Source organism: Rhinopithecus bieti, unplaced genomic scaffold (genome assembly GCF_001698545.2).
Source record: "Rhinopithecus bieti isolate Rb0 unplaced genomic scaffold, ASM169854v2 scaffold_26603, whole genome shotgun sequence".
In the NCBI taxonomy this organism is placed as follows: domain Eukaryota; kingdom Metazoa; phylum Chordata; class Mammalia; order Primates; family Cercopithecidae; genus Rhinopithecus; species Rhinopithecus bieti.
Genome location: NW_016812252.1, coordinates 482,565 through 507,577, shown reverse-complemented (window position 1 = coordinate 507,577; position 25,013 = coordinate 482,565). Strand labels below are relative to the sequence as shown.

At 38.4% G+C, this 25,013-nt stretch overlaps 1 protein-coding gene across 1 annotated transcript in view; it reads right to left on the bottom strand.

The window, feature by feature from the left end:
* Positions 1-25,013, bottom strand: part of PIK3CB (phosphatidylinositol-4,5-bisphosphate 3-kinase catalytic subunit beta) — a 195,695-nt gene that overhangs the window by 34,460 nt on the left and 136,222 nt on the right. Inside the window, 5 exon segments of the mRNA XM_017895819.1 lie at positions 736-879; positions 4,786-4,907; positions 9,248-9,436; positions 19,695-19,745; positions 23,486-23,616. Coding sequence (XP_017751308.1) covers positions 736-879; positions 4,786-4,907; positions 9,248-9,436; positions 19,695-19,745; positions 23,486-23,616 — 637 coding nt within the window.

Genomic DNA, 25,013 nt, shown 5'->3' with positions numbered 1-25,013 from the left:
AAGGAAGGAAGGAAGGAGAAAGAGAGAAAGAAAGAAAGAAAAAAGGTAGTTTTTTTTTTAAATTTCTGGTAAGCATTAGTTTCAGTACTATGAAGTCCAGATTGGGAGGGGAAAAAAAATGTCTGAGTACAGAGTCAGAAATGAGAAATATATTAATACAATTTCCTTAGAAAACAAAGGAGTAACTTTAGTTCTCATTCCTGATTTTACTCTTATATGAACTTGGTGAAGTAAGGTTCATGTACTTCTTACCTACTTAATAAAGAAACTGAACAAAATTGCTGCCATTATAGTAAACCTTTACCTTCACTCAATAACACTAGTAATGACAGTACCACCCACAGCTTTCTAGAAGAAATAAATAGGTCTGCATTCAGCCCAAATATATTAAGACAATAAGTACACTTTACTGGAAAATAGCAATACATTATTAATTTCAGTTAAAAAGCAAGCAGGTAAAAACAGGAAGAAAAAAAAAAAAAAGAAAGGAAGGAAGAAATAAAGAAGAAATCAAGCAGGCATGGAGAGACACATAAGGGTCTTGGACACTTTGTCAAATCCTGAAAATCAAGAGTGCAGGTATCAAGAAACAGGAGAAGGCACCAAAACCATATAAATGTTATTATAAATTGTTCAGAAAAAAACTAAAGCAGCTATTTTTCTATTAAATATATTACGCTGGTTTATAGTTACTAAAGCACCTGGTGGGCTCAAATTAAAATATAAAAGACTTACCTAAGATGCCAAAATAGAAACTGCCCTATCCTCCGATTACCAAGTGCTCTTTCTAATAGGAATCTAGAGAGGGCACAATCAAGAAAAGGCTCATATTTTAAAACTTGCACCAGTTGTAAAAGATACTGAGAAAGTTCTTCATCACTGAAAGAAACAAAAGACACAGTGAGTAACCAAACAACCTGTGCCAGAAAAAGATCCCTCCCTATCAAACTATCAAATGTGAACTTGTTGAAACACAATGGTTCTTTTGGGCCAGGCTTGTTACATGCTTGCCTTCACTGTACCACTGCTACAACATCACAAAAAAACTGAAGATTTCAGATGGGAAAAGGGGAGTGAAGAGGGTCAAAGAACAGATACTAGATATATTTTAATCACATGAATTAGATTGTGATATGGTCTGGCTTTTGTCCCTACCCAGATCTCACCTTGAATTATAATCCCTGTAACTCCCATGTGTCAAAGGAGCATGCTGGTGGGAGGTGATTGAATCATTGTGGCCCTCCATGCTATTCTCATGACAGTGAGTGAGTTCTCATGAGATCTGATGGCTTCACAAGTGGTGGTTTCCCCTGCTCTTTCTCTTTTCCTGTCACCTTGTGAAGATGGTACTTGCTTACCCTTCGCCTTCTACCATAATTTTAAGTTTTGTGAGGCCTTCCTAGCCATGTGGAACTGTGAATCAATTAAACCTCTTTCCTTTATAAATTACCCAGTCTCAGGTATTTCTTTACAATGGTGTGAAAATGGACTACTACACAGATTGTTAAAATTCATGACTGTATTTTCAGCCAGCTAAGAGTTACCAAAAATACTAGGTACTTTAATACTGATTTCTGATCATGCTAAAAAGTTTGTGCTTAGTCAAACAATTATTTTAAAATAAAATTCCACCAGTACTTTCACAATTTATTTTCCTTTGCTGTCATTTGGGTTAAGTAAGTCCTCCCAGATAACCAAAGTACAATTAAAATCTTAACTTCAAAGAGTGTGAAGGATGAGAAAGTGAATACATTTATAAGTGGGAATTGATCATTGAAATAATATAACAGAAAACATTGTAATTAACTGAGCTGAATTAATTAAGGTTAGTGGTTCTCTATTTTGTGTCAATCTCCAAACCATTCACCTGTAAACACACTCCCATCAGAGGCAATTCTACCAGTATAAGGTATGAAGCCCAAGTGCCCCAAGTGCTCCACTTACTCTCCATAGTCTTGGGTAATAAATGGTTAAGAAATTAGTTAGTCTAAGGCAGATATCTGGGATTGAAACCCAGGGCACTATATACCAAAACCAAAAACTCATAACCAGAAAATTTCACAATAGAAAAACCACCAGAATTAGCTACATGGAATACACGGATCACAGATATCTCCTCAGAGGGATCAATACACTTAAGAAAAACACTTGGCTCAGCCCAAGGAGAATCAGGTGGCACCTCCACAAAAGGTCTCCAATGCAAACTTACAGAGATGGTGAAGCAACTGGGAATTCATTTTTTAACCAACTACCTATAATATAATCTTGATTAGGTTTATTGTAAAATTCATGCCCATTATATAACCTATAAATAGTGTAAAAAATAGAAAGTATAGGAATAGAAGGAGTTTCCTCTTCTCTCACACTTCTAATTTCACTCCCCAGAAATAAGCACTATTGGTGAGTCTGTGTAATTTCTTTTGGCTATTACACAGCTTAAAACATACAAAATTTTAAAAGAAAAAAGGATCATAGTATCTATACTATTTTGTGGGCTTTTATTTTCAAAACGATAAAGTACATAAGCCTCATTTCTGAAGTTAGAAAGAAAATAGATAAACTTCATTGTCTGAGACAGTCATTTCTTCAGTGAATCTCTGATTCTCACAAATGCACCAACCAAGGGAGACTACAAGCATGTTCACTGAAGCATTATTTATAATAGGGAAATGTGGAGAAAACTTAAATGTTCCTTAATAGGGAATAAATTAAATAAGATATATCCCTATGACAGAATATTACACAGTAGTGAAAGGAATAAACAACATTTAAACATAATGGGAGAGACTAACCTTAAAACCTAATGCTGAATTTTATTTTATTTATTTATGTATTTGCATTTTATTTTTTGAGACAGGGTCTCACTCTGTCACCCAGGCTGGAGTGTAGTGGCACCATCTCAGTTCCTGCAACCTCCGCCTCCAGGACTCAAGTGATCCTCCCACCTCAGCCTCCCAAGTAGCTGGGACCACAGGTGTGCACCTCCACACCCAGTTTAATGTCTCTGTATTTTTGGTAAAGATGGGGCTTAACCATGTTGCCCAGGCTGGTCTCAAACTGCTGGGCTCATGGATCTGCCTACGTTTGTCTCCCATAGTGATGGGATTATAGGTGTGAGCCACCACACCTGGTTGAATGTTTTTTTTTTTTTTGGAGATGGACTCTTGCTCTTTCGACCAGGCTGGAGTGCAGTGGCACGATCTCAGCCCACTGCAACCTCTGTCTCCTGGGTTCAAGTGATTCTTCTGCCTCAGCCTCCTGAGTAGCTAGGATTACAGGCGCTGGCCACCATTCCTGGCTAATTTTTTTTATTTTTAGTAGAGATGGGGTTTCACCATGTTGGCCAGGCTGGTCTCAAACTCCCGACCTCAAGTGATCTGCCCGCCTCGGCCTCCCAAACTGCAGGGATTACAGGCATAAGCCACCACACCCAGCCGTCTGGATAAATTTTTAAAAAGCAAGATATAAACTAATGCACATGGCAAGACACATTTGTGCAATAACAATTCCATGTCTATATTTTCATAGATATATATGAAACATAAAAATGTGATATAGAAGCATACACACCAAATTCATGATAATGTCTGCCTCTGGGAAGGAAGAGAAGTAATCAAGACTGGATAAGGAAACTATGAGGACTTCAACTTTTTTTTTTTTTTTTTTTTTTTGAATGGAGTCTGCGCCCTGTCGCCCGACTGGAGTGCCGTGGCCGGATCTCAGCTCACTGTAAGCTCTGCTCCCGGGTTTACGCCATCTCTGTTCTGCCCAAGCCTCCCGAGTACTGGGACTACAGGCGCCCGCCCCTAGCCCGCTAGTTTTGTATTTTTAGTAGAGAACAGGGTTCACCTGTTACAGGAGGTTCGATCTCCTGACCTCGTGACCGCCTGTCTCCGGCTCCCCAAAGTGCCTGGGATTCAGGCTTATTAAGCCATCGCGCCCGGCCGAGGACTTCAACTTTAACTGTAACGTATTTGCTTAAAATATATATATATATATTTAAACCCACGACAAAAATTAACATTTCTTAATTCTGGAGGGTAGATAGACTGTGTGAAGAAAAGGGGTAACACAGCAGGCTTGGCTGCTATCCTCTAACAAGTCTGCTTATAGGATTGGCCCATGGCTAGCATCTGGGAATTAAGATTTCAGAAGGGTTCCCACCATCCTCCTAATTGATAAGAGTAGCTCACTGCACCTAAACTATTTGTGCAAACAATGGTTTATGTTGTATATCCACTTTACTGCTGGGAGTATAGAAATCTGGTACATGCTAGGCAGAGGGTGCTTATGTGATAGCTGCCAGTAAAAACCCTGGCCACCAGGTCTCTAACAAGCTTCCCTTGCAGACTTATATTATCACAACTCCTGAGAGAATTAGAAGTGTTCAGGGTGACTTTACTGGAAAAGAACTCTTACAAGCTTATGCGTGCCTGGTTTCCTCATGACTTCACTCCATGAACCTTTTTCCCTCCTTAAATTTTGCTCTGTATCCTTTTGCTGCAATAAGTTATATCTGTAAGTGACTATGTGCTGAGTTCTGAGTCCTCCTAGTGAGTCATCAAACCTGAGGGTGATCTTGAGGACTTTCTGACCCAGTAAGCTTTTGCTTTTTTTCTAGTATAAACATTGAGTGGGGGACACGGCAGGAGGACATGAGCAAATGCTTTGAACTGTGAATAATTCTGAGCCCTTTTCTTTCTTATGAGACATCAAGGAGACACTCTCGTCCCAAACCCACCCAAGTTATTCCTTTCCCCAAAGAAAACCACCTGCAGAAGATACCTCATCTGTCGCAGGCAGCCTACAGCATATTCTCGAACGTACTGGTCTGGATAGTTGAAATCCAGAAGCTCTAGGGCCTCCCGGGGGGGCAGTTTAGGCCAAATCTGAAGCAGCGCCTGAAGCTGTTTAAAAAATGAAACCGGTTCAGAAATGATGGGGGACAAAAGTAATCTAATTTTCCTTGACACACAGGAGCACCGAGATAGGTCAAAAGAAGGCAAAGCACACTTTTAATTATTGATGCCTCAAAAATCCATTCCTGTTAATACAGACTAATAAAGGTTATTTTTGTTGTTGAAACATTCTATTGATAAGTTTGAAAAGCTATTAAGTACTTACCTCCAAATAAATTTTATGGGTGAGAGAGAAAAAAATGTTGAATTTGTAGCCTTCCTAAAGCTCAACCCCATCTGATAAAATCTTATTCCTTAGTATTTAATTTCTCTCATTGTATTTTCCTGGGTATCACATAAACACCATTGACATCAATGTCATGGAAGGTATATGATATGTATGCAAGATCAGTGCTATAAACTATGGCAAATAGATGGCAGTGATTAGAGGATTTTCTTTCAATTGATTGCTCAAAGTCATATTGGGAGAGGAGGCCTGCAAGCTTGTTGACTATCTTGTGGATGTTAAGTGTGATTCTCAGACCAATTAAGCTTTGAGAATGCAGTAAAACAGTTTATATTTTATTACTTAATTCTACAAGTTATTCAACCTATCATTAACTATGCCAAGCCCTCCCCAAAAAGTCAACAATATCTAAATGAGAATCTACCAGCTAAGTTAAAAGGAATTTTCTCATATCAAGCAAAAGTAAATAAAAGTTAACTAAAGGTAATTTTTTAAAAATTAGCTTAATTTTTTCTGTTGTTTTACATTTTAAAAATATTTTTGGGAAAACAATACTTTTGAATGTTTTTTAAAATTTAATTTCTCTATTATTAGTATATATTTATATAAACTTAACTTATTTTTTGAGTAGAGTTTCACTCTTGATACCCAGGCTGGAGCACAACAGCGCAATCATGGTTCACTACAACCTCCCCCTCCCGGATTCAAGCGATTCTCCTGCCTCAGCCTCCCGAGTAGCTGGAATTACAGGCACCCGCCACCATGTCCAGTTAATTTTTTTTTTTTTTTTTTTTGAGATAGGGTTTCACCATGTTGGCCAGGCTGTTCTCGGACTCCTGACCTCAGGTGATCCACCCCCCGCCTTAGCCTCGCAAAATGCTGGGATTACAGGCGTGAGCCACTGCACTCAGCATAAATTGTTGATTTATATATGTAATTTGATACATTACAATTCACCTATGTGAATAAATTACATAGTTACTTAGCAAATATAGTGAAATGCTAATTTTTAAATTTTAACTTCTTTTTTTTTTTTTCTAAAGAGACAGGGTCTCATTCTGTTGTCCAGCCTGGAGTGCAGTGGCACCATCATAGCTCACTGCAGCCTTGAACTCCTGGGTAAAAGCGATCCTCCCAACTTAGCCTCCTCAGTAGCCAGGACTACAGGCACATGCCACCATGCCTAGCTAATTTTATTTCATTTATTTATTTTTGTAGAGATAGAGTCTCGCTATGTTGCTGGTCTCAAATTCCTAGCCTCAAGTGATCTTCCCGCCTCTGCTTCCCAAAGTGCTGGGATTACAGGCTTGAGTCACCACACCCAGCCTAAATTTTAACTTTAAACTTAAGTTTTTCTTAGCTATTCTTAACCCTATATTGAATAAAGCTTGCTCTTTTTTTTATGTATAAAGCACAGATACACATACAGTACATGAACAGATGTATCATGTATCTATAGAATCAAAATCTCATGGGTTATTGGGGGGAAAATAGTCTATAAAAACTCCTATGGGTTATTGGGGGGGAAATAGTCTATAAAAGCTCCTAAGGGTATAGTGATGAAAACAGGTTCAGAAATAACTGGTGTAAAGTCATAAAGCACCAACCTCATCCCCACTTTTTCTCACTAACAGAGCCCCCCTCCCTGCTTTGCCCAAGGCCCTAATGGACCAGCAGTCTTCTTTATGGGCAGAAGAGTTGGGAAGAGACCATTTCCTGAGGTTTTGAAATAGTAGTAATAAAAAAAACCCCTCATCTCTCCAGTTAATACTTGGAAAACACTGCCCATAAATAACACTGAAAAGGAGAGATAAGATTATGTAATACTAGAGGTTCAGCAATGTTGTGGTTAAAAACAACTTTACCATTGGAAAGTAATGACTTTGGTAAGATTATTTATAATTATTAAAAATTAAATCATGTAAGTGTAAAATTAAATAAATTGCCAAAAACTCACCAAATCTCTCTATAAGACAGCTTTTAAGAGTACAGCAAGAAATTCTTTCCATTGTGATTCTAATGAAATAATAATATGATGTATTTCTTAGACATGCACTCAGCACTAGACACTATCCAAAAGAAACAGGCAAATGTGTCAGGTAAAAAAATGCTTAGATCTTGTTTTCCATTACTGAAGGTTCATGGAAAACGAATCCTGAATTTAGAGAATACATGAGTGGCTAGAAGACAATAACTATTCTACAGCAATTAAAATAAAATAGTTTCTTTTCAGTCTAATTTGGTCTAAGGTGGAAACAAGTTTAAGCGAAGTACACACAATAATGTAATTATATAACACGTTTCCAAAGATCAATTGATTGATTGATTGATTTGAGACAGGTCTCCCTCTGTCACCCAGGCTAGAATGCAATGGCACAATCTCGCCTCACTGCAACCTCAGCCTCCTGGGCTCAAATGATCCTCCAGCCTCAGCCTCCTGAGTAGCTGGAACAGACGTGCACCACCACGTCCAGCTAATTTTTGTATTTGTTGTAGAGACAAGGTTTCGCTGTGTTGCCCAGGCTGGTCTCAAATTGCTGAGCTGGTCTCAACCTCCTGATCTGCCCACCTCAGCCTCCCAAAGTGGTAGGATTACAGACATGAGCCACAGACCCCAGCCATTTTATTTTTTTGAGACAAGGTCTCACTCTGTTGCCCCAGGTAGAGTGCAATGGCATTTGGCTCACTGCAGCCTCAACCTCCCAGATTCAAACAATCCTCCCATTTCAGCCTGTCAAGCAGCTAGGACTACAGGCGCATGCCACCATGTCCAGCTAATTTTTGTATTTTTTGTAGAGAAAGGGTTTCGCCATGTTGCCCAGGCTGGTCTGGAACTCCTGAGCTCAAGCGATCCACCTGCCTTGGCCTCCCAAAGTGCTGGGACTACAGGTGTGTGTTACCATGCCTGGCTCCAAAGATCTTTAGACACTAAAAGTGAACACAAAAGAAATCCTTTCTACACTTAATTTGAGAAGTGAAACAATAAATCCAAAGATTTTTAAAATGCATATAATTAAGATAAATCTGTATTTCTTCACTAAATTTTAGTCACTACAGATTTCCTAAGACTACATACTAGAGAGATTCATTGAACTTAAATAAGTAACATGAAAAAAATTTGGTTATTTTAGTAGAGCAAATTTATTTGTTCTGATCAAAAACACCATTTCAAGGGCTTTCTATTGAGCACTGGTGGGTTGTTTGAATTGAATAAATGCCAGTACTTTTTGGCAGGGTCTTCAAAACTAAATCAAGGAACTACAATTTGGTAGTTTTTTGAAGCAAAATGGACTTTTTTCTATTCTGCCAAAAGGCATACATTCAGCAATACTGGACAACTGAAATGAATGTTAAAATTGACCTGAATGATATATTATCTAAAACATTATTTATTCTCTGTAATAGATGTAATTTTCAAACAATGGACATTCATTCTAGAACAGGCATTGCAAAAGAGTCTAAAAGATTTAAAACTCTTGAGTTCACTGATGAAGCTGGTAGAAGGTATCCAGGTCTCAGCAAGTGGTACTTTTGATAGATAATGATCCCAAGATCAATGTTTCAATTGTATTTGGTGAAAGGTACGGCAATCCTACCCAAAATCTGAGATTTTTAAATACTGGAAATATTCTGGTCCACTACTTAGAGTATAAGAGTTTAAAGTCGGCTAGGCGCAGTGGCTCAAGCCTGTAATCCCAGCACTTTGGGAGGCCGAGACAGGCGGATCACGAGGTCAGGAGATCGAGACCATCCTGGCTAACACGGTGAAACCCTGTCTCTACTAAAAAATACAAAAAACTAGCCGGGCGAGGTGGCGGGCGCCTGTAGTCCCAGCTACTCGGGAGGCTGAGGCAGGAGAATGGCGTAAACCCAGAAGGCGGAGCTTGCAGTGAGCTGAGATCCGGCCACTGCATTCCAGCCCGGGCGACAGAGCGAGACTACTCTGTCTCCAAAAAAAAAAAAAAAGAGTTTAAAGTCGCAAAATTTCTCCTGCTTAAATTATCCTATCTATGAAAATACACCTATGAGAAAAGGACACTTCATGTGAATCCAACCAAGTACCATACACCCAAAAAAAGTTACAGAAATGATCTTTTGTTACCTGAGCAACATCCTCAAGTTTATTCCACTTGATTGACAGCAGTAATTTTGGCAGTGATTGTGGGAAAATCTCTCGGCAGTCTTGTCGCAAAGTCCAAATAAGATCCATTTCATTTTCACACAGTTGAGACAAGGGATCCCTGTCCAAGATTTCTTTCAATACAGGAAGAAACTTTTTTCCACCTCGACTCTATGAAAGTAAAATGCTCATTATAGAATTTAATTGTGCAAACGCTACTGGCAAACATTCAGTAAATTTATATACATTTATATATAATAAATGAACCTAAGTACGTGAGATACAAAAATATAATTCCATAAAAAAAAAGGCAGATCCTTTAATAATTTCTAAGCTAAGGATGATGAGATTCTCAAAATAGTTTCTAAAATCTAAAAGTGTAAACTGTGTAAACACTGGGTGGCAGTATTGCTTTTAGATAAAATCCAAGTCCGGCCAGGCAAGGTGGCTCACGCCTGCAATCCCAACACTTTGGGAGGCCAACGCGGGTGGACTGCCTGAGTTCAGGAGTTTGAGACTAGCCTGGGCAACATGGTGAAAACCCGTCTCTACAAAAAATACAAAATACAAAAAAAAAAAAAAAAAAAATTAGCCGGGCGTAGTGGTGCATGCCTGTAGTCCCAGGTACTCAGGAGGTTGAGGCAGGAGAATCACTTGAGCCTGGGAGGCAGAGGCTGCAGTGAGCCGAGACTGTACCACTGCATTCCAGTTTGGGTGACAGAGCAAGACCCTGTCTCAAAAACGATTAAAACAAACAAACACCCGCAACCAAGTCATTTACTCTTTGAACTGAGTTTCTTTAATTTTCAAATTCTATAAACAAAAAACATAAGAGGTTAAAAACAAAAGTAAAGCCTTCTTGGCTTGTGCCTTGACTCGAAAGCCTAAATTACAAATCAAATATTGGCTAAAACTAAACATGGGAAAAATACAGTTCTCTCATTTTCCTTCCCAATTCCTACAACCAAATATACTAAAAAAAGAATATAGCCTATGTTGTTTTGGATCCAGACTCTCTGAAATCCACTAACGTTAAAAGAAAGAGGTGTGTGGAACCATGCTTACATCAAAACTATACCACTTTAATCAAAACATATTTTCCCTAAAAATCTCTTTCCAAAATCATCTGAGAAGATCCTGTAAGGATTTATACTCTAATATTATTTTATACCTGACATTATTTTAACTGGGATTTCAAATGAACATGAAAATAAATAGAATTATCATATTACTAGTTTCAAAAGTAATCCAATTCAAAACAGCATACAGCTAGAATGGAAATACTAAGTATAATTTTATTAAGTAAGAGAAGTGACTTCTGGACATTGTCCTTCAAGGAGACACACTACTGAGAAGAAAACAGACCAAAGACAGATCATAACCAAAGTTGTTTAACTTTGTTAAATGAAGTTGAAAGTTTGGCCGGGCGCGGTGGCTCAAGCCGGTAATCCCAGCACTTTGGGAGGCCGAGACGGGTGGATCACGAGGTCAGGAGATCGAGACCATCCTGGCTAACACGGTGAAACCCCCGTCTCTACTAAAAAATACAAAAAAAAAAAACTAGCCGGGCGAGGTGGCGGGCGCCTGTAGTCCCAGCTACTCGGGAGGCTGAGGCAGGAGAATGGCGTAAACCCGTGAGGCGGAGCTTGCAGTGAGCCGAGATCGCGCCACTGCACTCCAGCCTGGGCGACAGAGCGAGACTCCATCTCACAAAAAACAAAAACAAAAACCTAGCCGGGCTTGGTGGCGGCGCCTATAGTCCCAGCTACTCGGGAGGCTGAGGCAGGAGAATGGCGTGAACTCGGGTGGTGGAGCTTGCAGTGAGCTGAGATCGCGCCACTGCACTCCAGCCTGGGCGACAGAGTGAGACTCCGTCTCAAAAAAAAAAAAAAAGTTGAAAGTTTAAGCTTTCCTAAGCTAAAAGTTTACTTTAAGAGTTAAATATTTTGTTATGATACAAAGAAAGATTAAGTTGTTAATACTTGTATTCTCTTCAGTTTGTCCAGCTGTTAGTGGAGATTTAAATATTTACTTTCTTGTCATCACAATGGGAATAAAGACATGCATGAAAACGCATGAGAAACTGAAAACTCTATGAGTCTTTCTAGCACATTTCTGCCAATGTGACCAAAGTGTAGGGTAGAATGGCTGGAAATTGTAACTAAGAAGTGGAAAAAGGATCATTTGCCACTATCTTGTAGACTGGGTAGAGAGAAACTAAGCTGATGAACAAGTACCAATTGGCCAATAAATAGTTCTGATATTCTGTCTATAGCCTTCCTGACATAACTGTAATGTTTTATATTTAAAACCTTTCCCTGGCTCTGCCATTATCTATGGAATAAAATTCAAGATAGTCTCAAAGGATATAAGGACCTCAAAAACACAGCCTCATACTTTTCCAGTTGCTCTAAATCTCACAAATTATACTCTAATATTCACAATTCCACTCGGTTTGCTATATCCTCTACTGCATACTGCAACAATACTTATTAGCATTTTTAAAAATGTTGTTCATTCTACTTTTCATGCTCTCAAATGATAAACTCATCTCAAAATGGAAATGATGTCTTCTTTCCATGTATATCCCTAGTACAGAGCAGACAATATATAAACTGAATATAAAAAATGAAAACAAGGCCGGGCGCGGTGGCTCACGCCTGTAATCCCAGCACTTTGGGAGGCCGAGGCTGGTGAATCACCTGAGGTCAGGAGTTCTAGACCAGCCTGGCCAACACGGTAAAACCTCGTCTCTACTAAAAATAAAAAAATTAGCCAGGCATGGTGGCAGGCGCCTGTAATCTCAGCTACTTGAGAGGCTGAGGCAGGAGAATCACTTGAACCCAGGAGGCAGAGGTTGCAGTGAGCCATGATCGCGCCACTGCACTCCAGCCTGGGGGACAAGAGCAAGATGTTGTCTCAAAAAAAAAAAAAAAAAAAAAAAATTTTTTTTAATTTAAAAAATGAAAACAAATTTCTCATTAACATATTTACATTAAAATTGTGAATCAAGGTATATCCTATTATAATAAATAACTTAAATAGGCTTAAATAACTAAACAAAACAGACTAGGAGATAATTCACAAATTCTCTATAATAAAGATCTTTGGGAAGCATTCAAGAGTTACATCTAGAATAAAGGTCCCTGAAAAACACAAATAAGCTAATCGTTAGGAGACCAGTTTTCTGATTAGCATATCAGACAGGTTAAGTAGACAGAAAAAGGCAGGCAGGCAGACAGACAGGCAGGCAGGCACACATACACATGTATGTTCTAGGTGTTTTGCCTAAATCTCTTATTTATTCTAGTAATTAAGGATGATCAATATATAACTTCTTTCCAGTATCTAAAAATATTTGCTACCTGGGAATAATTGACATAAAAGTTGGTAAGATAGGAAAATTACCAGACCCTGGAAAACTAAGTCAAAGGAAGTATGCTACATGCCCTCATGGTCATTGAAATGAAATGGAGAATGAAATATGCTCCATTGCGTTTTCTTTAAGTAGAAATTAACACGCTGTGTCAAACCCAAGGAATCTCTTGCTTAGTGTCTGCCACTGACAAAGACACAAAGAAATATTATCTTCTCAAACATCAACTTTACAGGTTAGGGTTATGAGTCAAACACCCTTGTTTCCCTTAGGATAGATTCATCTTCCATTATGTTAGAAAAGGGTTTTGCTTGCTTGTATTTTGAGACAGGGTCTCACTGGGTCTCTGTCACCCAGGCTGCAGTGCAGTGGCACAATCTGGCTCACTGCAGTTTCAACCTCCTGGACTTAAGCGATCCTCCCACCTCAGCCTTTTGAGTAGCTGGGACCACAGACGAGCACCACCACACTTTTCATATTTTTATATTTTTATATTTTTTGTAGAGATGGGGTTTCTCCATGCTGCCCAGGTTGGTCTCAAACTCCTGAGCTCAAGCAATTCACCTGCCTCGGCCTTCCAAAGTGTTGAAGGCATGAGCCACTGTGTCCGGCCATAAAAAGCTTTACAAATTTTTTATAACTTTATTCCCATAAGATAATAATTTTTCCAAATGTTCTGTACTCCCTTTCAAATATCAACATTGAAAAAATATAAAAAACATGAAAAGCTTCTGTTCTAACAAGCTGAAGAATTCCAAGTTTTAATAAATTAAAGAGCATGCATTCTACTATATCTTCTTTAAGATAGCCAAAGACGAATCAAATAAGTAAATTCCAAATTCTTGGGATCTTGTAAGTAGGCAGATTAAGGTTCACTGTACTAAAGAAAATAAACATAAAAAGGCTAATAAACACAAAAAGACCTAATTATAGTGGTTTTATATGTAGAGATTCAACCTACAAAGGGTGCATAACTGGACTTCATTAAAAAATGATGTCATCAGCCAGGCATGTTGGCTCATGCCTGTAATCCCAGCAGTTTGGGAGGATGAGGCAGGCAGATAACGAGGTCAAGAGATCGGGACCACCCTGGCCAACATGGTGAAACCCCATCTCTACTAAAAATACAAAAATTAGCTGGGCATGGTGGTGCGTGCCTGTAATCCCAGCTACTTGGGAGGCTGAAGCAGGAGAATCACTTGAACCCGGGAGGTGGAAGTCGCAGTGAGCCAAGATCGCGCCACTGTACTCCAGCCTGGCAACAGAGCGAGACTCTGCCTCACAAAAAGAAAAAAGTCATCAGAATTTGAAAATGAAACTCCTAGCCAAACCTGTTACTGCAAACAACACATAGTGTAAATTGTTCATGTCAGAGAAATGTTCAAAAAGCTAGCAAAAAGCTAGCAGGCTGAGTATAATTTGGTCGATCCAAATTAGACCTCTACAGACTACTGTAAGTAAATACCCTGAAGACCTAGAAATAAGCTAAGTAGGGAGAGCAGTGGAACTGCATAATTGTACTGTTATTGTTTATTGAGGTATGAAAAGCACAACATTGAATAATGCCAAGGTTAAAACTACCAAAAAGTCTAAAAAAACACAAAATCTTAGATTCTTTTATAAAACAACAAAAATATCAGTAGTGAAAATTATACTGTACAGTATAACTGAAGAACTTAAATGTTCAAATGCTTGTACCAAAATAAGATAAAAGTGGTAGAAAGCAATGAAAATCACAACCCTATTTTCTATTATTTTTTAAAATCACAAATACACATATTATAATAATGATTACTGACCAAAATAAAACAAACACCTTGCTTTATAAGCACATGGGAAAACACAAACATGGTTCCTTTCCCTTCTCTATGGAAGGCCACAAACTCATCTATCATCTTCACAAGGGCTGGAGATTCAGATGGCATGTTAACAGTGTGCTTGCTGGGGATAGACAGTTGAGTTAATTAAGTGTTGCCCAGACATACAGACTTGACCAACACAAGCAGCCAAGGATAATGAGGTGGAGACTAAGAAGACAGTTATAAGACTAGAAGATTGATTACAAATAGGGGATTGAGCAAATAAGTAAATACACCAAAGCTAATAGAAATCCAGATTTCTCATTATTAGAAAAGGGAATTACAAATATGAAAAGACAAAGACTAGAATATATACAGTGTGAATACATCCATATTAGAGGCATTGACGAGAACTCATGGTCTTTAATAGATAGATAAATAAATATATCTCTGTGTATGTTTATTTTCCCAAACATATGGAGGTAAACAAATATATATTGTCTAGCTCTGTTTCACAGAAGGGCCTGGAAGCCACTGCATCCCTGCATCCTCCAAAGAGCACTTATTTATGTATACCCAAGGGCAATGAGCATATATCCAGGGCCTAGATCTTACTAAGGCCGGGAACAGTGGCTCAGGCCTGTAATCCCAGCACTTTGGGAGGCTAAGGCAGGAAGACTGCTTGAACCCAGGAGTTCAAGAACAGCCTGGAAAACAAAGTGAGACCCCTGTCTCTACTAAAAAAATAGAAATTAAAAAAAATTTTAAAAATAGCCAGGTATAGTGGCATGTGCTTGCAGTTCTAGCTACTCAGGAGGCTGAGGTGAGAGGATCACTTGAGCTCAGGAGGTCCAGGCTGCAGTGACCCGTGATCGTATCACTGCACTCCAGTCTGGGCAACAAAGCGAGACCCTGTCAATCCATTCCATCCATCCATTTGTCCGTCCGTCCGTCCATCCATCCATCCATCCATCCATCCATCCCTACATACTTTTCACAAATAAAAGGAATAAACTGAATATAAAAAATGAAACTCTCCAGAGAAATGCCTGATTCCAAGGCTGGGGTAGGGAAAGTATTAGATGAGTGTGGAATACACTGTTGTAATGGAAAGAAGGGAATGCTTAAAGAATGACAGGGACAAAGCAAAAGAGACAAGAGACAGCTTAAATGGGCTCCCATGAGCCACATCTGGGATAAATTAAACATTAAGATAAATGACAGTAACTAATTACAAATCATTGAATAAAATGGAAATCACAAATCCATCTCCTATAAGTTAAAAAAAAAAGACAGAAAAAAGAGATGAATGGAGGAAAAGGAGTTCAAGGTTGCAGTGAGCTATGCCTGCACCACTGCACTCCAGCCCAGGCAACAGAGCAAGACCCTGACAATAGATAGATAGATAGATAGATAGATAGATAGATAGATAGATAGGAAGAAAAGCCTCTAGCCTATGTTATAAGACAACTAATAAATCCAAAAGGAAAAGTAAGATTTAAAATTGGCAACCCACTGCAGTAACATTGATTCAAGTAAGATGTATTAGTGAATGCAAAAAGAAGTGGGTGACAGCTTGATCTGAAATAGAATGTTAGTATCAAAATATGCCCCCATAAAACATTTATTTATTTATTAACTTTATAGTAGAAAACCTAGCAGATACCGTACTAACCAAGGGATAACCGTTAACAACCAGAGTAGCAGTAAAAATCGATATTGCCTCCCGATAAAATGCAGTAAGAAAACTACACCTTTACTTCTTTGATATTCACACTAAAAATGCATAACTGGGATCCTAAACATGACAAAACATCAGGCAAATCCACACTAAGGGACATTCTATAAAATAATTGGCCTGTAGTCTTCAGAAATGTCAGTCATTAAAGATTAAAAAAAAAAAAACAATGAAGAACTGTTTCAGACTGAAGGAAACTAAAGCTACCTGGCAATGAAATGCAACAAGTAACCAGAGGTTGGATCCAAGACTCATAAAGCACACGACTGAGAAAACTGGCTAAATTTGAATAAAATCTGTAGATTACATAGAACTGAATCAGTATTATTTTCCTGACTTTTATGAATGTACTCAGGTTATGTATAAAAATGTCATTTTTTAAAGGAAATACTGAAGAATTAAGGGGTAAAAGGGCATGATGTGGCCAGGTGTGGTGGCTCATGCCTGTAAACCCAGCACTTTGGGAGGCCGAGGTGGGCAGATCACGAAGTCAAGAGATTGAGACCATCCCGGCCAACATGGTGAAAACCTGTATCTACTAAAATACAAAAAATTAGCTGGGTGTGGTGGCACGCGCCTGTATGTACCTCCCAGCTACTCGGGAGGCTGAGGCAAGGGAATCGCTTGAACTCAGGAGACAAGAGATTGCAGTGAGCTGAGATCATGCCACCGCACTCCAGCCTGGTGACAGAGTGAGACTGTCTCAAAACAAAAAAAAAAAAAGAAAATCTAATAGATACTAATAATTAATGCTACAGAATGTTAGAAAGGTATTTTTTAAAAAGTAGACCTATTCATACTCACATGACAATATCCACAAAGTATATTAAATGAAAAAAGTAGAAACAATATATACATATAAATAGCTAGATCTCATTTATTTTTAAAGTGGGAGATATTTACATATAAAGTTAGGATTGATAGCTACAAATTAAACTGTTTACAGTTAGCTCTGAAGAGGAAGGTAGGTAGGAGTCAAAGAGAGAAACTTCCATTTTGGTTTACAAATTTTTTTTTTTAAAGATACAGAGTCTTACCCTGTCATAGCAGCCTCAACTTCCCAGGCTCAAGCTATCCTTCTACCTCAGCCTCCCAAGTAGCTGGGACTACAGGCACATGCCACCACGCCCAGTTAATACTTCGTTCTTTTTTTTTTTTTTTTTTTTTTTTTTTTTTTTTTGTGGAGATCGGGTCTCACTATATGGCCCAGGATGGTCTCAAATTCCTGGGTTCAAGCAATCCTCCTACCTTGGCCTCTCAAAGTGCTGGGATATAGAGGTGAGCCACCACACCCGGAACAAACTCTTATCTTGATCAGTAACAAAGGAGTGACCTGTAATAATTCATTGANTTTTTTTTTTTTTTTTTTTTTTTTTTTTTTTGTGGAGATCGGGTCTCACTATATGGCCCAGGATGGTCTCAAATTCCTGGGTTCAAGCAATCCTCCTACCTTGGCCTCTCAAAGTGCTGGGATTATAGAGGTGAGCCATCACACCCACCCTTAGCATTTATTAATTGTACTTTGTGCCTAAAAAAAAAAAAAAAAAAAATTTTAAAAGTGTATCAGACCTGGGCAAGATTACTGCATGCTCAGTGTGTAGAGAACTCTCTGATTTAGGTCTGGTACAAGTTTATGGTGGAAATAGTAAAAATTAATTCACTTATCAGAGGTTCAAGGAGCAATATTGTCTTATAAAGGGTAATGAGACAGAGGCAATTGAACCAAGACCCACCTGTGTAACTGTATCTCCTAAGCTTAAACTGTAATTATCTGTTTCAGTAATTGCCTAGTAAGCTGATAAATTAACATCTGTAAGAAATTTCTTTTGTATCATTAAACGTAACTACTCTTGCAGTTGTCTCATTTGAAAGTTTTTCTTTTATTTTTTAAATTTATACACAAACACACATTTTTTTAAAGTAGTCTCTGAGATTGCTTCCACCTTTAATTTACTATTTTACTTTTTAAATAAACTCTTACTTCTTAGAGTTTCCAGGCCATTCTCAAGTCTATATATATACTGCAAGAAAAAGCAGTCAAACACAATGATCCTATCACACTAGCCTCATCAACTGATCATGTAAATTTTTATCAGGCCATATATATAATTTAGGGCTATTAAAATTTGCACAATGTTTGCAAATTAAATTATTATCTGAAACTGTCTCCAGAAACCTGAATAACACAAAACTCTGGGAAAAAAGACAGAGGGAGGAAGAATTTGGCTACTATCGTCCCAAACTGGCCCAGAGCCTTTCATAAACTGTAAAGACCAGGAGCCTGGCACTACTGCTCTCTTTCCTGAGGTCAAGCATTCAAATTCAAAAGACAAAATTTAAGCCAAAAACACTAATAAGAAAGCAGTAGCAGATGACTCACACTGAGAAACTAGGGAAAGATTCTGAGAGCTCTAATGGCAAAGGAGAAGACAGCCTAGGCCAGATATTTCACCAACTGGCCAAAATTAAATAGTGCTTTGATTCTGTAATGACAAAAACATAGACATTGTCTCAAGTTTGCCTCCTAGTCTCTATAACACTGCCATGCCACAGGTAGAACGGCTTTCCTAAATAGACTTAAAAGTTGTAAACCGATGACAAGAGATTATCGGATTACAGCTCAACAAAGTCAAACTAGAAAGAGCCAAAAAATTAAATTAAAAAGCACAGATGGTATATATGTATTTATATATATGTAGACAGAGATATACAGATGTAGATATAGATATAGCAATCTAAGTCAACAAAGTAACCTATTTGCAGTATCTGCGTAGAAACAAATGGGAATAGTATATGTGGCAGAGACTACTATTTGACTCTCAATATCCATTCTCCACTTCTTCCTTTAGTACTAGAATCTCTTACTCTTAGCCAATCACATGACTGACAGGCTGGCTAAAGACTGTACCTCTCAGATGTGCATGTACTTAGGCATGGACAGTAAGATCTGGCCAATGACATGTAAGCAGAAGTGAAACATACTAATGATATCCTGAATAAGAATGGGGTGTGACCACTACTATTGTTTTTCCTATTCCTGCTGGCTGGAATATAGTAAAGTAGGAAGATAAAGCAGTAATATTAAACCATGAAATAGAAAATACATGTTAAATATGGCAGAGCACCAAGATGGAAGAAATTTGGGTCGCTTGCATGATGATGCATGTGCTTACTACTAAATCTGCTTTGTTACCTGAGAGAAATACAGTCTCCTCATTAAACTAAGTAATATTCACTATGACAGCAATGTTAATCTATGAGGTGCCACAGAATCCCTTATAGATTACCTGCTAAACCTGTACTTGTATCAGAAAAGGGCTTGCCCACTGAACCCAGATCACCCACAAATTGGGCTGCCATTTAACAAAACACTGTTATGTGCATACTTACCCACACTCACAGACTGTTCTTGCATATGAGTTATGATCTTCTGTGAGTTCATTACTATGAAGCAAAGATACCTAATGATGTGCACAACTCCATAAGAAAGGGCCATTTAAAACTCTTGATACTTACTGACACATTAGCACTATCACTGCTTGCAATCTCAGCTGCCTTTTCAATAATCTGTTTAAAAAAATTAAAGAAAATGAATTTTGGCTCTTATATTTGTAGAATTTTAAGTGTAAATGACTACATTTATACTTAGACTACATAAGATCTGGCATTGCTATGCTTTGTAACAGAAACATGAATTTTAAAAGCAAAATCGTGCTTCTCAAGTGCTTTAAACTCTTGACAACAGGGAAACGATGGTATCACTATAAGGGATTATGACTCCTAGGAAGCACTAAAATTGTCTGTAGATAAAATAAGTACCAGGTAGCATATATATGTCAAAAATTTTCTTTTAAATATAAGTAAGTGTATTCTAGTTAAGAAGACGCAAAAACATGTAGAGTTACTGAATTGTAGAATAAGCTTTTGTCATTTTTTCTTCAATTAACAGACACCAAAAGTAGAAGTAATGACAAGGGGAAGTCTAAAAATAAGTTAAAATTCATTAACTTCAAAGGGGGTGCCCTCATTCTTGCTAAGATAGAAACCCATTTGCCCAGCAGGAAGATCAATAAGTAAATAATTAGATCAGCTGGGTGTGGTGGCCCACACCTTTAATCCCAGCACTGTGGGAGGCCAAGGCAGGAGGATTTCCTAAGCCCAGCCAGGACAACATGGCGAGACCTCATCTCTGTAAAAAAAATAAATAAATAAATAACTAAAAATAAATTACTAAAAATAAAATAATTTTAAATGCTATAATTTCCATTCTATTACATAAGATCGTAAGAATAAAATAAGATTATGGTTACTTAAATTAACCAATAACCATAAAATTAACCTGAAAAGCAAAACAACACAAATGATTACAACAAGCAATATATTAAATAAAAAGAATAGGACTTGGGGAAACTTTCAGTTTTTACATCTGTATTATTTACATTATGATAACCATATCTAACTTGTACAATTAAAGGAGATCAATATGCATATACTTATTTACCCATTTTTTGTTTGTTTTTGAGATGGGGTCTATGTTGCCCAAGCTGGCCTTGAACTCCTGGGCTCAAGCAATTATCCCACCTCAGCCTCAAGTAGATGGGACTAAAGTCTGCTGTCCCTGGCTTACATATATTTAAAGACTAAAATCTCTATGCCAAACTGATCTTCTTCAAGAAAGACTGTCCAAGGGATTAGAAAGGCAAAAGAAACATTTAATGACCATTTGCAGATGACTGGAGCAACAGTGAAATAAAACTTCTCTTGAAATAGTCTTTAAAAATACTTATATTTGGCCGGGCGCGGTGGCTCAAGCCTGTAATCCCAGCACTTTGGGAGGCCGAGACGGGTGGATCACAAGGTCAGGAGATGGAGACCATCCTGGCTAATACGGTGAAACCCCGTCTCTACTAAAAAATACAAAAAAGTAGCCGGGCGAGGTGGCGGGCGCCTGTAGTCCCAGCTACTCGGGAGGCTGAGGCAGGAGAATGGCGTAAACCCGGGGGGCGGAGCTTGCAGTGAGCTGAGATCTGGCCACACTGCACTCCAGCCTGGGCGGCAGAGCGAGACTCCATCTCAAAAAATACTTGTATTTGCAAATACAGGAGGCTATATTTGTAAAAGTACTTCAAAAAGCATTTCATTTGAGCCAAAAGAGCCTATAACTGTTGAACACACATCGTATTTGAACACACATCGTAATGGAACATAATAGTCACAGTTAGGACTATTAAATGTATCACGAGTAGCTACGGCTTATGGATAAATTTCTATCGAAGGAATAACTAAAGACACTACGTAAATATATTGGATGAGTCAAAATGTAGCTTTTTCTCCTCAGTGTATACTAAGGTATGTGGTTCTTGCCACATTTGAAATTTCTATTATAATAAGCACAAAATTTAATCTGGTTGTAAATTATTGTTCAGAAAAACATATTTTAAAAACTTGAAATAAAAAATTACTCCTTAGATGGATAAAATCCAATTATAATGAAAATGAAGAAAGAAACAGTGAATTACATAAATTTAATTTGCATAATACTTCAAATGTACAGGTAGATTAAGTATTTATAAAGTATAATATCAATCTTCAAAGGCAGTTCGTACTCAAGCAGATTGAGGAAATTAAATAAACTTCCAGCTTATTTTCTGAACATTTTTCCCCCCCAGAGACAGGGTCTCTCTCTGTTTCCCAGGCTGGAGCACAGTGGCATGACCATAGGTCACTGCAGTCTCAAATTACTGGGCTCAAGTAGTCCTCCCGCCTCAGTCTCCAGAGTAGCTGGGACTACAGGCACATGCCACCACACCCAGCTAACTTTTAAGTTTTTGTGCAGACAAGGGTCTCTCTCAGTTGTGCAGGCTATCTTGAACTCTAAGCCTCAAGTGATCCTTCTGGTTCAGACTCCCAAGTTGATGGGATCACAGGCTTGAAGCATGGTGCCTGCCTCCTATTTTCTGAAAATTTGTTCAATGATTTCCTTATGAAAATCAACACTACCTCATCCTGGCTAACATGGTGAAACCCCGTCTTTACTAAAAAATACAATAAATTAGCCCGGTGTGGTAGCAGGCGCCTGTAGTCCCAGCTACTTGGGAGGCTGAGACAGAAGAATGGCGTGAACCTGGGAGGCGGAGCTTGCAGTGAGCCGAGATTGCACCACTGCACTCCAGCCTGGGTGACAGAGCAAGCCTCCGTCTCAAAAACAAAAACAAAAACAAAAAAAAATGAACACTACCAGGTGCAGTGGCTCTCACTTGTAATCCCAGCACCTGGGATGCTGAGGCAGGACAATTGCTTGAGGCAAGGAATTTGAGGCTCAATAATTGTGGCACTGCACTCCAGCCTGGACGACAGAGAGAGACTCCATTTTTTAAAACAAAAAACACCATGCCAAACCTAAAGATAAAGTATATGACAGCTCAGCTCTCTTAGCATGTAAATTACCATAGCCCTATATTTAGCCCCCATTAGATAATCTCCTTATCCCCAAGACATGCAGTCTGTATATTAAAGAAATATATTTAGAAATTAAGTCCTTACTATAGATTCTATAAAATAACTACATTAGGAAGCGCCACTAACAGACATATTCAACAAAAATCAATTGTTCTTTGAATATCAATTCTAATACAGCAGTGATTATACCTTTAATATTTGAAACAACATGCAGGGCATGTTTCACTGAACATTTTATATATTCAGAGTTACATATGAAAATATAGCCCTTTAAGGGCCTGAGACATTAAAAAATAGAACAATTATGACTTCTTCATTTTATAAATAAGAAAAGTGAACTCCAGAGGTGCCTTTGTTTTTTTTTTTTTTTTTTTTTTTGAGACAGAGTTTCGCTTTTATTGCCCAGGCTGGAGTGCAACGGCACGATCTTGGCTCACTGCAACCTTTGCCTCCCGGGTTCAAGCGATTCTCCTGCTCAGCCTCCTGAGTAGCTGGGATTACAGACATGTGCCACCATGCCCGGCTAATTTTGTATTTTTAGTAGAGAGAGGGCTTCTCCATGTTCGTCAGGCTGGTCTCGAACTCCCGACCTCAGGTGATCTGCCCGCCTCCCAAAGTGCTGGGATTACAGGCGTGACCCACTACGCCCGGCCTGGAGGTACCTTTTCTTACTTAGCAATAAAGCCAGAACTAACAGAGTTAAGAAGGCTCCCTGATCCATGGTCTTCCCACTCAACAAAGCTGTCATCATATGGGAAGTTTTGAGACAGACAGAGCTTAAACTATACACAGAGGAACTAATCATTCAATTATTTCATGCATAGTGGCCCTTTAAATAATTAGCTTACCTTATCGAAGGGAGGGTAATAATAAGGTTGTTTTTTATTCTCTGGAAATTTAATATGCAAAGCTGTTGCATTTTCAGTATATGGATTTGTTTGAACAGTTCCCATTGGATTCAACATTTCTTCAAGTTCATCTAAAACATGCAAATAATTTTGGTTCTTAAAAAATGTCTTTAAAACTAAGCTTTAAAAAGCTGTAATGGATCTCTTCTCACGAAAATTACCTTAGAAGTGCGTCAACTACAGAAGTGTGACAGACAATTCTATCAGTAGGCCTCTAATTTTCTGTTAATGCTTGGAACAAAATTTCAGTGTGAGTTTGCACACATCTTTAAAAAATGAGAAAGTTAACAAAACTGAATGGCTACTTTACCTCTATTCAAATTTAGTTCTCAATCTTGAAAATACTTTAATTGGAACTGCTCTCCCTCCATCAAAATTAGGTGGCCCATAGAAACTATAATCTCATCACTATATATAGACTTCTTAATCACATGTAGTCTGGTTTTCATGGTTGTCACAACAACCAAATTGGTATTTTAAGTCATCAATGACATTCTTCTTATCAAATCTAATGATAATGCTCTTTATTATCCTGTAACTGCTGACAGAAAATACCTTCTCTGGTAGCCTCTGCAATACTCCATTAAGTGGCACTCCTTTTACCTCACCAACTGCTTCTTTCTTCAAGGTACTCCTTCCTTTCCCTTTTCCACCACCCTAAATATTGTCAATTCACAGAATTGTGTGTGTGATTTTAGAATTTCAGTGTAGTTAGAACACTCTGGAGTTCACATTATATAAATTTTTTATTTCACAGATAAGAAACTCATGATGAGAAAATAAGAGTTAGGTGTACAATCTAAGATCTCCCTCTCCAAAGTAATTTTTCTTTTCTTATACTGACTGTAGTACAATTGTTCTCTCTGTATCTCCTAAGGAAAAAAAATATCAGATCTATTCTACTTAGGTCTAATGTCCATAAAGTATGCACACTCAGAATTATCTCCTAAAGCTGGAAAATCCTTTCAAGTTTTTGTTCCTTAATTCTTCATTCATCTTTTAAATAAATACTTTCTCACCTCACAGACTCAATTTTTTTTTTCTTTTTTTTTTTTTGAGACAGGGTTTCTGTCACCCAGGTTAGAGTGCAGTGTCATGATCTTGGCTCACTACAACCTCCACCTCCCAGGCTCAAGTGATCCTCCGACCTCAGCCTCCTGAGTAGCTGGGACCACAGGTGCAAGCCACCACGCCCAGCTAATTTTTTAATTTTTGGTAGAGATAGGGTTTCACCATGTTGCCCAGGCTGGTCTTGAACTCCTGAGCTCAAGAGATCCACCTAACTCAGCCTCCAAAAGTGCTGGAATTACAGGTGTGAGCAATCACACCAAGCCCAGACTCAATTTTCACCTGGATGGAGGCAACTCTTTTTTTTTTTTTTTTTTTTTTTTGAGACGGAGTCTCGCTCTGCCGCCCAGGCTGGAGTGCTATGGCCGGATCTCAGCTCACTGCAAGCTCCGCCTCCCGG